The sequence below is a fragment of the Barbus barbus genome, assembly GCF_936440315.1.
Source record: "Barbus barbus genome assembly, chromosome: 20".
Taxonomy (NCBI): Eukaryota; Metazoa; Chordata; class Actinopteri; order Cypriniformes; family Cyprinidae; genus Barbus; species Barbus barbus.
In genome coordinates this window covers 18,954,503-18,972,352 of record NC_136748.1, presented here as the reverse complement: position 1 = coordinate 18,972,352, position 17,850 = coordinate 18,954,503, and the positions used below count along the sequence as shown (strand labels likewise).

Sequence of the window (17,850 nt, the reverse complement as noted above, 5' to 3'; positions counted from 1 at the left end):
TTTGGAATCCTATTCAAATCGCATTCCTAGAAATCCATTTCAGTCTGACCGCTCAGATCGGATTTAGCGTAGCTTTTTCACGTCCTCATGCCACGTAAAACGTAAACACGTCAGACGTTTTTGCAGAAAACATGCTGAACATCTTTGCAGAAACAAGCTTGTGTTGTTGCGAAGTGCAAGTCAAGCGGGAAAAAAAACAATGTGCTGCAAGTATACGTACCTCTTTGTGTTTTGAAAGTAGCGGTGACGGCCAAAAAAAAAAAGCAAAGTGGAGGAGACTTCATTGCTTCCTGCGTTTCTGCCGCTTCCTCACAAGATGAAATATAATACCACAGCGCAACCGCGACTCTAAAGGGGGTCGCACACCGAACGAGAAGCGCAGCGCCGCGTCGCGTCGCGCCATGTCTTTAAAATTCGAACACATTGTTTTCAATGTGTGTACGCACACCGGCGGCGTCATTCGGCGTCTGTCCGCGGCGCCCAGCAACGACTCAGGACACTGTTCAAATTCCTGCCGCGCCACAGCGCGCCATCTGCATTGTTTTATATTAAATAACATCATATTTGTCTCAAATCGTTGTTAATACATTAGCCTATACCAAGATACCACTGCTGCTAAATACTGTACAGCTTACATTAGTTTTACAGCTTGAATAAAATGAAAACATATTAATTAAATTAATTATTATACATATTATACATTAATTAAATGTATAATAAACGTAATCCTTTTAATCTTTTATATTTCTCTTGAGACATTTTTATATACGCAAAATATTACATTCACTGTCGTCGGCTGCCACCTACTGGATTTATCAGGACACAACCGTTACAACACACTTCAGGTCATTTAAATAGCGGAGTAGCGGACCGCAATGGACGACGAAAAACTAATCAACGAAGTAGGGAAATACCCAGAATTATATGCCACAAACCACAGATTCTTCAAAGACAACATAAGGAAGTCATCAGCGTGGAGGAAGATTGCCGATGTCATCGGTTTTTCAGGTAAGAATGTTTAATTTACGATCTGAGGTAAAATGTTCAGTGACAGTCTAGCAACAACTGCATGTAACGTTAATTGTACAGTACAATCATAAAATAACGTACAGTACAGACATTGTCTTAACTTCATAATGTCCTTAAAAATAACAATAATGTTGACCACAAACTGACAATTGTTATTTTAAGTAAACAATCGTGTTGAATTATGACAACCTAACGTTACCTCAACAGGAATATGATTATAATTGAAGTTAACAAAGAAATAAGCATACCTTACACACAAAAAAATTATCATCTTTGTTTTTATTGAGAAAAAAAATCATATTAGTAGCTACAGCATGAAATGTTGAAATTGCCTAGTCAACAGATACAACAAAAGAATAACAGATTTTCATAACACAGATAATGTTACTTTTCATTGATTAACGTTGAAAACTCTGCTATTATCAATTAAAATAATATGTTTAAAATAATAATAATAATAACAAATGACGTTAAAACTCACCCATCTTGCAGCTCAGAACATGTTTCGAATTATAGAATGTACGCGTCTGGTGTGCGATACCTCGAGTTGTCCTAGACGCGGCGCTGCGCGGCGCTGCGCTTCTCGTTCGGTGTGCGACCCCCTTAAGACAACATCTGTATTGCAAACAGTATTACTGCTACTGTTTTTTTTCAGCATAGGCATAACAACGCAACGGCATGACCAAAGAAACCAATACACATCAAGTAAAAACGAAAGAGCGTTTATGGACGCACAAATCGGATATGAACAGTTGCTATATGCTGTGTGGACAGACAGTTATTCAAATCAGATTCCATCCGGATTTGCACAAAATCGGATTTGGGCTGACAGTCTGAACGAAGCGGAAGTGGCACAAATCGGAATTTAAAAGATCAGATTCCATGCGGTTTGTGCTGTTCACACTGTCATGACAAAAAACAGATCTGAGTCACGTGAGAGCAAAAAAAAATCAGATTTTGGCCACATTTGCCTGCAGTGTGAACATAGCCTTTTAGAACCGCATGTCATTTGCAAGACTACGAGAGGTGCAAGAGTAAAGGTCAAAGTCAGTCTAGCACATTTACATACAAAACAATAAAAAAGCAGCGCAGAGAAATACAAAAACAGTCCTGCAGTGAAGCTAAATATTTTTGCTTATTAGTTGCAAAATACATGCGTAATTTTGTTGGATTGTTTAAATATACACTAGGGGGCGCCATGTTATCATGACATTATTCTGCAACTCATGTTACTCAAACTGCGGTAAAGTCCTGAAGGATTTTTAGTTACCACATCCAGTGGATTAAGCATTGAATGATGAAATTCATAACAGCCAAAATAATATTTTCATCAAATTATAATCATTCATGAATAATGCTAATTCATTCATACTGTAGTGATATCCGTAACTCCTCATTTCCAACAAGTACTGTGGCTGTATCACGGTATAGTGGTATCAGATGGCAATACCATATATATCATGGTTCTGAATGAATACCCTAGTCACATACCATGATTTTTACATGGTATTTAAAGTGCTTCAAACAATACCATGACATTACTATTATTATTATCATGAAAATACCACAATAACACTGTTTGTGCTGCCCGATCCTGCAACAACATCTTGAGCCACTTAATGGGAATGGAGTGATTTTTAGAGTTTTTATATTTCATTATTTATGCAGAAAGGCCAAGTGTCATGTTTTAGTTCATTACCAAGCACTGTTGAAGGTTTGCACAAATGTTTGCTCACGTGTGATTTTCTCTGCGTGCTGTGTGTGAATTAATGGGTGAGTGCGCACTTACAGGCTGTTATGTCAATAGTAAGAGTTTAACAGATAAAGAAATCCTATTTATCAAGCTCACTGAAAACCGAATAGAGATAGCATAACGTCTTAAGAATGCAGTATGTGTAAATATGAAATGGGAAGTCTGAAAAAGTGCTCTTTCTAGAATGTAGCTGTCTGTGAAACTTTCTAGCATTCTCATCAGTTCGAATCACATATCTGAATACTAGCTGTTCTTTTTGTGTCAAAATAGCAAAATCATGTTTCGTTTAGCTGAATGCGCAAATTTAGCATGTCGTGTCTACCTCTAACATGCATTTAAAAACTCTACATTAAAACCCTAAATAAACTATCTCCCTAGCAGCATTTTTAAACCCTGGGCTTGTCACATGATCTATGATCTGGATTTTTGTCAAGACCCAAATGAAACGGTGTCTGAGCCTAATCTCTAGTAACATTTACTCTATATGTTTGAAAGAGTCATAATTGTATTATTGGATGCTTTGAGTACAGAGCGTGTGTCAAACTACTCCATGTTCATTACAGCAGCGTTTTCTTGTGTGATGTGATGCACATGTCTTGTATATAGTGTAAAATAATTTGAGTTTTACAGACTGTATAAAGCCAATATTTTGTTTCAAATGTGAAACTCTTATGAGATTTAACACATTAAACCAAGGTGAAAAAATGTCAAATACATCTGAATGGTGTTGTTATTTTTGTCATATACACACACACATTTATAAACAAAAATAAATGTTACCTTAAAATAAGATTTGCTTTATTTTAACTGTTACCATTTACATTTGCATTCAAATATATTTACATTTTTATATTTATTTGTAATGTATACAGCATGTATTTATTCATGAGTAATTAACATTAGACATTTGATCAGATATAATTTTGCATCCTGTTAGAACAGCCCAACATAAACTAAGTGTGCCTGTTTGTTTATGTGTATGTATTTGCATAAGCAATGCAAGAACCAAAGGTTCTCAAAATTCTGCTCAAAATTATATTACTAATTATTTTATCATGCAAAATGTTTGAAAGCATGAAACTCTCGACATTCAAGAGATATTTAGAGAGCAAACACTGAAGACCAAGCATGTGTGCATTCCCTGAAGCAAAACCAGTTGAGAACCACTTTAAACAGCAGTTCCTCTGTCAATGTCTGCTGTGTGAGGGGTTTTAATGGACTCCAGCTCTCCGCTGCTTTGACACTCAGCTTTCACTGTTGTCTTCTCCTTTCCATCACCACTAGACCTGACACACACACACACAAAGTACACGGCTTTAAATGTGAGGACATTTTGTATGTGCAAAGTAGCCGTGTGTCTCCTCTTATTAACTCACTTCTTCTTAAAGAGCTTTTTGAAGGAGTTCCTAAATCCTTTTCCTTCTTTCCTACTGCGTTCACTCAAGGGGGTGTGGTCATAATCATCAGACACACCCCTCAATTTGAGATCCTCCCACACCAGGCTTCTGGGATCCTGAGGAACAAGCACAATGAGGTTTCACAGACTCACACACACTCACATTTAAATAAATGCATACTAAAACAATTAGCTTTTAATTTTCAACTTTTAGGGACAATTCTAAGGTTTTGTGGGTGATTGCCAGAGTGTTGCTATGCAATTGTTTTGTGTTTGCTAGGGTGTTGTGGATAGTTGCCAGGGCTATGCAATACTATTTGTAAAGGGGTGGAACATTTTTGGTAAATGTTTAGAAACCTTCCAAAAAGTTTCAAAATTTTCAGTTTCCAAATAATCCTTCCAAAAGGATTAAAGGTTTCAAAAATTCTGCAGTGTTTCCGGAAATGTACTGGAATTTAAATTTTCTGCCTCTTTGCAATACAGTTGCTAAGGTGCTAATAACGACTAATAATCTGTTTATATACATGTGTGTGTATGTGTGTGTGTGTGTAAATGTGCATGAGTGTCTACCTTTTGATGTATTAGTTGTGGCTGCTCCTCTGTGTCAGTGTGTGTCTCATATCTGTGCTTTGGACTGCTAGGTCTCAGTCTTGATTTGCCGCTTGACTGGCGCTCCAGCCTCGGGTGGGCGGGAGTTTTTGTCTGGTGGGCGTGGCTATCAATACTGTCCATCTGCAGGCCATTCAGTGATTTGCTCTTTCTCTGCACTGCCTGTAGAGGGCGTGGTCTTACAATATCTGCTGAGTCAGGTGACACACAGGCCCTGTTGGACCTATAAACCACATCCCCAGCACTTCGCCCCCTACTGTGGGACTGTCGAGGTGGACTATGAGAAGGACTACAATGCACAAAGGCAATATCAATGCTGGAGTCAGAGGAATGAGATGGGCTTGAGCAGCGAGAGCCTCCGGCTCCATAGGGAAAGAGCGCACCCAGAGCACCAGAGAGGACAGATCCCGTTCCCTCCGTCTCTGGAATGCTGCGCAGAGGAACTGAGATGGCTTTGTGGCGAGAGTCAGAGTCGGACAGAAAGGAGACAGGGGATGGGATTTCTGGGTCGTAGTGATAGGGTGCCGCTTCATAGTCAGGGTAGCGTTTGTTACGTCGAGAGGGATCACTTAAAATAAAAAAAAGACAGAGAAAATGTATAAGTATATTATTACACTTATTAATATAGGGCTGTAATCAACCAAAGAAAATCTTGGTCGACTGAAGTCCTGAAACTTTCGACTAAAAATCGACTAAAAATGACGTTGTGGAGAAAAAAAAACGTACGTTACATTAATTAGATACGCACTGTGCTCAGTACTTGGTAGCCTTGTTGTCTGCCTAAATTAATTATAAATAAACATAAAAAACTAATAGGCTATTTGCAGTATATTAAATCGTTTTTGACCTAATTATTTTGCACTGAAATGAGTCTGACACACGAGTCTGTCGTCTCTGACAGCGGTGCCTGCGCAATATCATAGCCTGTGATTTCTGAAAACAGTACTATGTTGTCAACTGGTGATATCACAAGAACTTTTGAGGAATGTGCAACATAATTTAGAAAATTATTTTTGTCATATGTTATAAGTATAACTGTCAGACACTATCATTTCAGCCGCTCTGCGCAGCTCGCACAGAGCGAGGCTGAACATAAGAGCTCAGCTTCGCGGCTGAGACACGAATAGACTTAAAGCTTTTACTCTTAATAAACACAAAAGGCGCGTCCACTTTAATAAAAAAAGAATATTTATTAAACAAACAAGAGCAGAAACCAAATAAAGTGCATAACTGAAAAATAAAGCATCTTAGGCTCAAAACTATCACAAACAGTGGGCACAGCGCAATATTGTGAGAACTGAGAACTGATCGCGCGCTGTGTGAGAACTGAGAAAGTGGAGCACTTCTATCAGAGTGATTCCGCTAACTTTAAGTTAATCAACAACGAATTGTGACTCCTGGGAAAAACGGGATGTCTGGTCACCCTATCCCTATAACCATTCAGTTGCTGAGGCCATTGTTTCAGATCGCTAGTTTGCGTTTTGGTAGCGTATCCGCCCACTGCGGCTGCCATACTGTGAGATATACAAACGCCCCTCATCTGATTGCGATCCAGAGACAGGGACGCACATTTTAAAAGACAAGACAGTCAATTTAGCCTATAGGATGTATTTTGAATGTCCGGTAGTCCTCAAATAACATTTTAGTCCCGTCTCGTCTCGTTAACGAAGACGCGCATACATTTCGTCATAGTTTTTATCATCAGATATTAATTTTATCTCGTCAACTTCTCATCTTAGTCACAGAAAAAAGGTTCGTTAACGAATATTTTTCGTCGTCCTCTTCGTTAACGAAATTAACACTGGTTCTTTGGAAGGAGACAGCTTCTTGTTTTTACACTAGCTTGTTATTAAATAAATAATATTCAGCATCAAACCTTCTAAAGCCTACTTATCTGTCTCTCTTCTCCAGTGGGTTGGGCTAATCCAAAAAAAGTGAAAACAATGGGGGTGTTCTGAAAACAGACTGTTACCTGTGAAACAGGGGTGCTCTGAAAACACCCCCATTAGCAATTAGTGCTTTCCACCTGATGAAATGAGCGCGGCCAAACTGATGAAATGAGCGCGGCAAAAAATCGACCAATCAGATTTTTGGTCGAACCAGACCATATCGACCAATTAATCGACTAATCGACTGGGACGTTACAGCCCTATATTAATATAATGTATTAAGTGTAATAATATACACTTATTAATGTTTTTGGAAGAGACATTAAAGTCTCTTTTGTTTACCAAGGCTGTATTTATTTGATCAATTTAGAATAACTGTTTTCAATTTTAAATATATTTTTAAAATATAATTTATTCCTGTGATGGCAAAATTGAATTTTCAGCAGCCATTACTCAAGTCTTCAGTGTCACATGATTCTTCAGAAATCATTCTAATATGTTGATTAGATGCTGAAGAAACATTTATTATTAATACTATTGAAAACTGCTTAATATTTTTCTGGAAACTCTAATACATTTTCATTTTCTTTGATGAATAGAAAGTTCAAAAGAATAGCATTTATTTGAAATTGAAATCACTTGTAACATTATAAAAGTATTTAGTGTCTAATTTAAGCATCCTTGCTGAATAAATGCATTTTTTTTACTTTTCCATGGTGGTGTGCATCTCAAATTTAATCTCAAACACACTATTCACTAAATAGACTATATAGTAGGAAATTCGTCAGCATGTTGGAAATTACACCACAAATGTGGAACATGTGATAAATATAATTTTCTTTATTACTTATATAAGTAATATTTTTATGACTGGGGAAAGGGTGAAAAATAAAATCCATAAAGGGCATAATGAAGGCATGGTTGACATTACATAATAGTGCCTGAAGTAGAAAAACCCATAAGTTCACAGCTCATTTTGTGATATATTTGGTTGGTGTATCTATCTACTCACTTTTGTGCACTGGTGTTGCTGTAATTTTTCTCATAGTTGACTTTATACAGTTGTCTCACTGTAGACCTGACATTAAAAACAAGAGCCAGTAAAACTTAGAACACAAAAACACACATATTTGTTCATTTGAATTTACCTGCCAAGGTCTTTTCGGGTGTGTGAGGGCCGCTCCTGCTGGTGTGTGCACAAGTTGTGTGTGTGTTCTCGCTGGGCATGACTGTGTGTGAGGAGCTCCTGGTTGTGCTGTAGCAGATGGCTATACTGGGTCATGAAAGATCGGAGTTGTTGCACAGACACCAGTAACAGGTAATAGTCTGGATGCTCTGACTCTGTCTGCTGTAGAAGACTCTGTAAAACACAACAACATACAAATGGACACTTACATGCATTTTCTTATATGTAGCAATGCTTGACCAAGGTGATACCATCACAAGTATTAAACATGCACAACTAATAATGCTGTTAGTATGACAATAAAGATGTGTTTGACTACCTGAAGGAGCGTATGGTATTCTGGTATACGTTGGACAGGTTGTAGAAGCAGAGAATGCAGAGACGGACGTGTCTCATCCTCTGGGATGTCACTCTGGATTCGAACACATACAACAAATTAGAAAGCTGTTATGTGGATTCATCATGTTGTATATGACAACTAAATGATCTGGGTTTATTAAAAAACATGATTTCAATATTATATTATTATGATAATATTACCAAAAATTACAAATATTAAACTAATATTATTTATTAATATGGTGAAAATGAAATAGAAATGTAATTCATAGAAACATAATGTACCGTCTCTATCATTTCTCTGGCATAACACTATATGCCTCAAATATCAGCATATTAAACTTAAATTTAAATGTAAAATGTGTGTATGTATACCTCCAGTAAGATGGCTGATTTTGAAGAGGAGAACAGACTAACAACTGTCAAACATTCTGGCAGGTCCCGTAGGTACGATACATAATGATCAAGAAAATCACTCTGCAAAACACACATTTGACATTACATATGGACAAATGGTAGGATAGTAATTTTAGCTAATTGTTGCTCTATAATATTTTACTTCTTTACTGGTGAGCCTTAGAAATACATCTCCCATGATTCCTTGCCAGTGGCTCTTAAGAACTCTCTCCTGGAGAATGTGAAGGAGTTCCAGATGCTGCTGAATCAAGAAGCGTAGAGAGGGAGGGAAAGGCCTGGGAGTAAGAAAAGAGAATAAAAAACAGCATCATGTGCCTCAAAACCTGTTTTTCATTACATTTCTGTCATCAAATGTGTAATTACTAAAATCAACAAGAGATGAGGTAAAAGTAATGAAATCTGCTTTATATTATGTCTGTTCCACAACAGACTTTTACAATTCTGAGTCTCTGTTTAGCACTGAATTTGTGACAGGGAGAATTGAATTACTAATGTCTGTCATTGCATGAATTGTCTGTGTGATGATCTGCACTGTTGTAGGGGCCAGTTTTTTAAGACCGTGATGACCCCTATGTAAGTGTGAAAGTGATCCATAGTTACCGTTTGTCTTTGAGGTTAACATTTTCCGAGCCGTTAAAACTGATGTTGGCCTTTAACAGGAGTGAGAGATACGAAACATACGTTCTCTCAGACTCCAACAGCTCCAGTGCTGGAGTCTGCCTCTGAGCTGAAAAAAAGGCATGATTTTAAAACCGTTTCTTAATCGCTTCTTTTCACTTAAATTGACAAATGAAAAATAAAAGCATTTTTACTGTGATTTTGCTGTATATCACACTCACTTATAGTTGAGTTGTTTTGTTCTTTCAGATCTCGGCTGTTTTTTCTCTCCCTCCACACTGGAGACTTCGTTTGACAATCATGCTCAGGATAAGAATCTAACCCCAAAAACACAACCTATTGTCATCTTATACACTACCACGCTAACACTTGTGTTTATGGTACAAAACATAATTTCATCCATCTCTAAATTGTAATACTCACTCTGATTGGCTGACAGGCTGCTTATGTAATGCTGAATGAGTTCTGTTTGGCTGTTTAGAGAGGCGTGGCCATCCACTGATCCCTCCCCCCTTGAGCCTTTCCTATCAATAATACCAAATGGTTCTATACTTTGATTTAGAAAGAAGTTACATGCAGACTGAAACCCAAGTGTGTTAAATTGTATCTAATGTTTAATATACTATACCATAAATTGTATGAATAAATAAATCCAATAGAATTTAGTAGCCACAGCATATCACCTGTGTTGTGTGCTCTGCATGAGGTCCAGGTCCCTCTGCAGGTCTTTTTGGTTACTCGTAACCTCAGAAAGCTGCGTTAGGGCTGTGCTTATGTCTTCCTGCACACGCATACACAATAAAAAAAAAGGAAAATATACAATGTCATGAATATATAAGCAACATTTCAAAACAATAATGCATGAAAAAACTGCAATATTATATTTTAATTTCAATAGTTTGTGGTTGATAAGATGTTTTTTTTTTTTTTTTTTTTTAAATAGGTTTCTTATGCTCACCAAGGCTGCATTTACAACCCGAATACCGGAAATATTGGGACGTTATTTAAATGTGAATAAAATTAAAACTAAAAGAATTTCAAATCACATGAGCCAATATTTTATTCACAATATAACATAATACATTTTTAAACTGAGAAATTTTACAATTTTATGCACAAAATGAGCTCATTTCAAAAATTTTCCCTGCTACAGGTCTCAAAATAGTTGGGACAGGTGCATGTTTACCATGGTGTAGCATGGGCGTCTGGACATTGGAGGTTATGAGTTTCTGGAGTTTTGGAATTGGAATTTGGTCCCATTCTTGCCTGATATAGGTTTCCAGCTGCTGAAGAGTTTGTGGTTGTCTTTGACATATTTTTCATTTAATGATGTGCCAAATGTTCTCTATAGGTGAAATATCTGGACTGCAGGCAGGTCAATTCAGCACCCGGACTCTTCTATGCTGTTGTAATAGCTGCAGTATGTGGCTTTGCATTGTCCTGCTGAAATACACAAGGCCTTCCCTGAAATAGACGTCATCTGGAGGAGAGCATATGTTGCTCTAAAACTTTTATATACCTTTCAGCATTCATAGTGCCTTCCAAAACATGCAAGCTTCCCATACCATATGCACTTATGCACCCCATACCATCAGAGATGCTGGCTTTTTAACTGAACGCTGATAACACACTGGAAGGTCTCCCCACCATAGAACACTTTTCCACTTTGAAACAGTCCATTTTAAATGAGCCTTGGCCCACAGGACACGACGGCGCCATGTTCACATATGGCTTCCTTTTTGCATGATAGAGCTTTAGTTGGCATCTGCAGATGGCACGGCGGATAGTGTTTTACGACAGTGGTTTCTGGAAGTATTCCTGGGCCCATTTAGTAATGTCAATTACAGAATCATGCCGATGAGTGATGCTGTGTCGTCTGAGGTCCTGAAGACCACTGGCATCCAACAAAGGTCTTCGGTCTTGTCCCTTACGTACACAGAGATTTCTCCAGTTTCTCTGAACCTTTTGATGATGTTATGCACTCTTTCACAGATTGGAGAGCCTCTGCCCATCTTTACTTCCGAGAGACTCTGCCTCTCTAAGACATCCCTGTTATGTTACAGACCTGATGTCAGTTAACTCAATAAGTTGCTAGATGTTCTCCGAGCTGAATCTTTTAAAAATTTCTTGCTTTTTCAGCCCTTTGTTGCCCCCGTGCCAACTTTTGTGAGACCTGTTGCAGGCATCAAATTTGAAATGAGCGCATTTAGTGGATAAGTGTACAATTTCTCCATTTAAACATGTTATGTTCTCTATGTTCTATTGTAAATAAAATATTGGCTCGTGTGATTTGAAAGTCTTTTAGTTTTCATTTTATTCAAATTTAAAAACGTCCCAACATTTCCGGAATTCGTGTTGTATTTTGAAAAACATGATATTGTGAAATATTGTTGCAATTAAAAATAAATGTTCCCTATTTTAATATATTTTAAAATGTAATTTATTGCCGTGATGACGTCGCAGCCATTCCTCTAGTCTCCAGTATCACATGATCCTTCAGAAATCATTATGATTTGGTGCTCAAGAAATTTCATATTATTATCAATGTTGAAAACAGTTGTGGAAGCTGTGATCTTTTTTTCATGATTCTTTGATGAATAGAAAGTTCAAAAGTCTTTTTCTGATGAGTTTAATGCTTCCTTAGAATTTTTTTATTTATTTAATTTTTTTAAAAGCTGCATTGGAAAATGGATCATGGTGTTCTCGCATGTTATATCAATTTTGTAAAATTTGAACACAAAAAAGTTACGGACTGCAGCTTTAAATCCTACTGACCCAAAACTATTAAACGATTGAGTATATTATTTAAATTACATTGCTTATCCACTCATTTTATTTCACATAATATAACTTTTAGAACCTGTAATGTGTTAAGTGTGTTTCTGAGAGACAGGATCTTTTCATTAGTTTCTTGTTGATAGGTGGAGACTTTCTCCTCCAGTCGGCTGTAGGTTTGCCGTAGGGTGGCAAAATCTTCCACCACACTTCCAACTCCTGATTTTAGCTCCACCCACATTGCCTGCAACTAAAGCAACAAGTCAGAGGTCACCAGTACTCAATAAGAGACAAACCCAGACAGAGAGATGAAGGTTAAACAGGAGGACAGGATCTTCAAATCAGTCTCAATAGCATTAGGGAGGGTCAAGTTAAATGTGGCCTGAGTTCTGTCACACTCTTCCAATTAGCAATTCATTGTCTCAATGACTTTTATTTTCTTAACAGCAGTAACCTGCACGGGTGTGTGTGATTAGAATTAGAGATTAATGAAACAGAGCAATTAAAACAGAAAACCTATTTTGTCGCAAACACACACACACACACACACACACACACACACACACAACAAAGCATACAAAATCATGAGAAAGCTATCACAAACTGGAAGTGAGTAAGAGAGAGGGCAATTTAGATTACCTGAAGGTCTATGGCGTCTATGTCATTACCTGTACCTGCACACAAAAACATAATTTCATGCAGACACACAGACTTTATCACACAAAAGTTGACAGAAACATGCACCTAAAAGAAAGAAAACTTTCCAAAAGTCATCCATTGAACCTTCGTTTAAACTAGACTTCAATGTTAATGACCAATTAATCATAATTAAAAAAGCATTTTGGAAGATCTAAGAATTTTTGCAGATTGAAAATCAAAGATGGTTTACCTTCTATTTTGCCATTCTCCATGATCCGATGGTCTTCCAGGTCCAAATCCAGGACTGTCGTTTCAGATCCTCTGTGGTTTGGATCCTTTCTATTAGAGTTTCTTTGCTCAAACTGATTAATTTTACAAGCCAATGAAATATCACACTTCTATGTTTTGATATGTTTAGAAATGACAGGAGAGCTCTCAGATTCTGTGACTTTGTCTTTCTATCACTTGTCTTTCTCTCTCTCATCTGTCCCACCTATCTCTTCCCCTCCTCTTTGAAACATGTGAGTCTGATGAAGTCGAGGACAAAAAGAGGCCTTGTTTTACAGTAAGTGGATGGATGAAGGAAGAGAGAGAGAAAGACAGAGACGTCTGTTAGCATTTTTATGGTTCGGAATCAGACGATTAAATTTCCTCTTCAACCTTTAAGACCAATTTTCCATTTTACAATGAACTCTGTATGAGCTCTGGAAAGGATCCACTAGGCATATGAACAGAAACACCCACAAAATTATTGTCATAAACTCAAAAGTGAACATTGCGTCATACCTAATTTAATTGAGGTATAACAATAAAACAAATAAAACACCCTCAAGACGTTATTCAGTTTCAAATGGAATCACGCACTGGTGCTTCAGGTTCATTTAAAGCAGATTTAGAAGTGAACTGAAGGGTGGTAGATCTCCAGTTGAGCTCTTGGTCCACAATAAAAACGTTCTCACTCCAGAGGACAGGAAATTGAGCTTTCCGGCCTTACACAACTCCTGACTTCTCACCGCAGTCATGAGCTCTGCTGCTTGTGCGTGCTCATGTATTTTGGAGATACTCTCCACCAATGGCTGAACAGTACACAGAGAATCACATTCCTCTCACCCATTGCACTAAAACAAAGTAGTGATTCTTTCAGAAGTGCAGTGTGTGGAAACATGTGTTCTTGATGTTCAGTGGATGCTGCTGGAACTGAAGCTATTTCATTGGATCTCATCAATGCCTCAGGGCTGCTGGCTGTGGTAATGCATCACTGTGTATCTAAGATCTCCTTCAATAGTTTCACGGGTGGTTATTCTTTCAACTTCAAGTTGACTCAGATGCTTGCTTCATAATCTTGATAAAATTGTAGTATCACTAAAAATTCAAAGCTTCAGAATATCTTTTGAAGTTCAGTTTGGTCTAGTGATTGGATACTTAAAAATAGAGCACTTACTGAATGCTATTTAATAAAGAAAAAGGACAGATTTTTTTTTTTCTGTATACATTTAAATGGTTTGTGTGCATGCATATCACATGTTGACTTTGAGCTTCAGTCCCAGAGCGGCTTTGTTATGGAACATCCCACTCCACACAAGTCCTTGTGAATCTGTGAACTCCCCTTCACCTTCAAATCTGCAAAAACAAATGTATGTTCTGACAATTAAGCCTTCCTTGTGACTATACTGGCAAATCCTGCTTTTCATATCTTTGCAGGACTGATTGTACTGTATCACCTGTTATTGTTAAAAGTTCCTGTGTATTCTGTCCCATCGGGAAATCGGTAAGTTCCTTTGTCATGAGACATGTTGTCTCTGAACAGGCCACTGTAAAACACCCCTGAAGGTTCCTCTGCCATTCATCTACATGCCACATAACACCAGCAACCAAGACGTAATTACTAAAAGCATATTAAGAGAAGTAATAGATTTATCCAAGGTAGTTGTCACATGCCTGGATTTACATTTCATCTAATTTGTTGCATAATGCACTCAAAACTGAGATAAAAGCATGAATAATTCAGTGTTAGCCTATGAAAGGAGATCAGATGAGTCACTGACCTTGACAGCTTTAGTGCACGTGACTAAAGTTTAACTTATTGTAATTATTATCATTTAAAAAAAAAATCCCACACACACCTTATCATTGTCCCATTCTCCAGTGTATGCAACTCCAGACCCTTTCCTTATCAGCACACCACCTGAAGGACGACAACATTCGCCCTCTAAACACAAGCACACAAGTACACGCCTGTTTAATGGGCTTGAATAAAATAAATGATAACATTCAAAGACACGTTTAAAGCTGTCAGATAACTCACCATATTTGTCTCCATTTGGAAAAATGTAAGAGATTTTAAGAGTTGTGGTCTCGGCAGCAAAGTTAAATAAAGGAGGCTTTTATATCTTGAAGAGAAACGTAACTTGTTCAACAAGTAACAAGTATTTATATTTAAAATGTATATTATAAATTATATAAATAATTGTTATGAACATATTTACCAGACATGATGCTGTATTTATGAAAACACTTTACAACACTCAGGATGGTTGCTATAGAATCTCCATAGCAACGACTCAACAACTCTGCTTCGTCTGATTTTGTTTTTGAGTCATGTGCTGTCTGTACTGCCATCTGGTGAAGGTGCACATTACACGCGCACTCTGCCGACCCGGAAGTTATTCCCGTGCCCAACGTGTGTGTAGCGAGGCAGCTGCGCGTTAACGTAAGTAAAGTAATAAATATACATCTTTTTCACTTACACTTTACAACTTGCTGAAAGTGGTCATACTGCGAGATGGAAAGCGTGTAAACATGTTTTGTTGTATTGAATATGACGTTAATTGATTTCTGTTCAACGTTACTGTTCTTTGAGTCACACCAGTGTCATACGAACTGATTTTCTCTTTCAGACGTTTTAAAAGAGACCCCATTTCGCGAGTTTTCAGACTGGAGATTTAATTTTAGCTGGTTTTACTTTACATGTTATAATGTGCGTCTAAGACATTTGACAGCTCAGCTTTTCTGTTTAACGTTACCCAAAAATGAAAATTTGATGTTTATCTGCTTACCCCAGGGCATCCAAGATGTAGGTGACTTTGTTTCTTCAATTGAACACAAATGAAGATTTTTAACTTAAACCGTTGCAGTCTGTCAGTCATATAATGTCAGTCAATGGGACTCACGGCTTTGAGAGAGAAAAAAACATATGCAGACAAAACGAAATGAAACCCAGCGGCTCGTGACGATACATTGAGGTCTAAAGACACAAAACGATCGGTCTGTGCAAGAAACTGAACAGTATTTTTATCGTTTTTTTTTTTACCTCTGATGCGCCGCCCGGTCCAGCTGTCCTGAGCGCGTTCACACAACAGCCGGCGCGTGACCCGTAAAAAACTATATAAATACTGTTCAGTTTAAACATCAAATTTTCATTTTTGGGTGAACTATTCCTTTCAGAGAAAGTTTAGGCAGCAGATTTTAGTTGTGATGTCATTGCATCTTTTAGTGCATGTTTTCTTTTGGGGAAGTTGAAGACCTTAATTTATATTTAAGTTCAAAATAGGTCCACAAACTCTCTTCAAATATGTGAAAACTAACGTTAGTTTCTCCTCTTGTTTTTAGATCATGGGTAAGTCCAAACAGATCGGAAAGCACAGTAAAGGCATGAAGCAGCACATTTCCAAGACATGGAAGACTAAGCGCAGGACAAAGGACCATGACCAGATCCATGCAGACATGATCCCTGCAAATGCTGTCAAGTTACTCAAGCAAGATGTAGATTATGATGTTACAGGATGTGCTCAGAATTACTGTCTTCACTGCGCGTAAGTCACACCTCACCACTCCAATAACAAGAACTGTTTGTATTTTTTTTTTTTTTTTAGCTTTTTCAAATATTCAGCTTTTCACTTGAATTTTTTCTTCCTTTTCTAAAGGAGATATTTTGTCGATTTGAAAACCCTGAAGGAGCATTTCAAGTCGAAACTTCATAAAAAACGGTGAGTCTGAACATTTAAAAATCTTTTTCTCTTTGGATCATATTGTATATAAAATACATTACCTGCGTAAATGCAAAAAAAATATGTCTGGGTTTTCCATGCGTATTTAAGATTATTGTCAGTTTAAAAGCTTTTTTTTTTTTTTTTTGGTATTTTAGATTGAAGCAGCTGAGGGAAGAGCCATATACACAGGCCGAGGCAGAGCGGGCAGCAGGAATGGGCTCCTACATCCCACCCAAATCTGTAGAGGTTAAAACACAGCAGGTTGAGGAGGATATGGACTGAAAGAGCACTTTGGTCTGCCTCTCTGTGACTCTTGCTCTTCTGGTCTCAGAGCAACAATTTAACCTGTTTCAGAGCTGAAATTAATTTATGTAGATGGAAAATAAGTTGAAAAATCTAAAATTAATTGATATACTTTCGACGAATGTTCATTGACAATTCTCTGTAAATTCAGACTTGTTTGTCAATATTAAGTCACATTGAGTATCTAGTATAACCACCAGCTGCTTTTAAGTACTACAGAGCATCTCATCCGAGTCATGGACTGTACCAGATTTGAAAGTTCTTGCTGTAAATTGTTACCGCATTCTTCCACCAAGGAACTTGCAAGTTATCGAACATGTCTGTGTGGACACATGGTTTGACAAGATAGGCTGTCCTTCCTGTAGAACTGCTGTAGGCCTCTTACATTATGGACATTGCAATTTATTTCTCTGGCCACATCTGCAGTCCTCATGCCTCCTTGCAACAGGACTATGGCATCTTTGTTGTTTTTCGAATCAGTAGAAAGGTCTCTTTAATGTCCTAAGTATTGTAACTGTGGCTTTAATTGCCTGTGAACTGAAGTGTCTTATGGACTTTTCCACAGGAGCATGTGTAATACTTGTCCATGGTTCAATGAACAAGTATAAAGAATATTGTTTAAAAACCCATTTTGATCTGTAAAGTTTATTTGGATTTTACAAAATCATCTTTAAAATACAGTATCCCGAATAAGAGTGTGTGTGTGTGTGAATTTTTTTTCTCCTGGAACAATGGCATATATGTGTATGTACAAAAAAAAGTCCATGCTAGCAAACCGTTGAGGATATAAAAGCATAAAACATAATCCAGTAATCTGTCATTAGAAAAACATGGAAATGTATTGATTAAAGACTGTGGGGCCCTCAATCATTGTTTTATGCTTGGAATTACCACAGTTGTAATTTACA

At 37.4% G+C, this 17,850-nt stretch overlaps 2 protein-coding genes across 2 annotated transcripts; one reads left to right on the top strand and one right to left on the bottom strand.

The window, feature by feature from the left end:
* Positions 1–3,554: 3,554 nt before the first annotated feature.
* On the bottom strand, positions 3,555–14,859 carry LOC306886256 (uncharacterized protein). The gene is made up of 17 exons (XM_079443218.1): positions 14,774–14,859; positions 14,372–14,497; positions 12,901–14,270; positions 12,651–12,685; positions 12,097–12,261; positions 9,920–10,017; positions 9,660–9,760; positions 9,458–9,553; positions 9,219–9,345; positions 8,761–8,893; positions 8,577–8,678; positions 8,182–8,274; positions 7,825–8,036; positions 7,689–7,754; positions 4,749–5,355; positions 4,159–4,295; positions 3,555–4,068 (listed from the first exon to the last, which is right to left on the bottom strand). The coding sequence occupies exons 3-17, from the start codon at positions 12,920–12,922 to the stop codon at positions 3,951–3,953; spliced, it is 2,112 nt and encodes a 703-aa protein (XP_079299344.1). The 5' UTR covers positions 12,923–14,270; positions 14,372–14,497; positions 14,774–14,859; the 3' UTR covers positions 3,555–3,950.
* A 349-nt stretch (positions 14,860–15,208) lies between these two features.
* znf593 (zinc finger protein 593) lies at positions 15,209–17,849 on the top strand. The gene is made up of 4 exons (XM_079443262.1): positions 15,209–15,360; positions 16,260–16,462; positions 16,574–16,636; positions 16,795–17,849. Exons 2-4 carry the CDS (start codon positions 16,263–16,265, stop codon positions 16,919–16,921), a joined length of 390 nt encoding a protein of 129 aa, XP_079299388.1. The 5' UTR covers positions 15,209–15,360; positions 16,260–16,262; the 3' UTR covers positions 16,922–17,849.
* The last annotated feature ends 1 nt before the right edge of the window (position 17,850 follows it).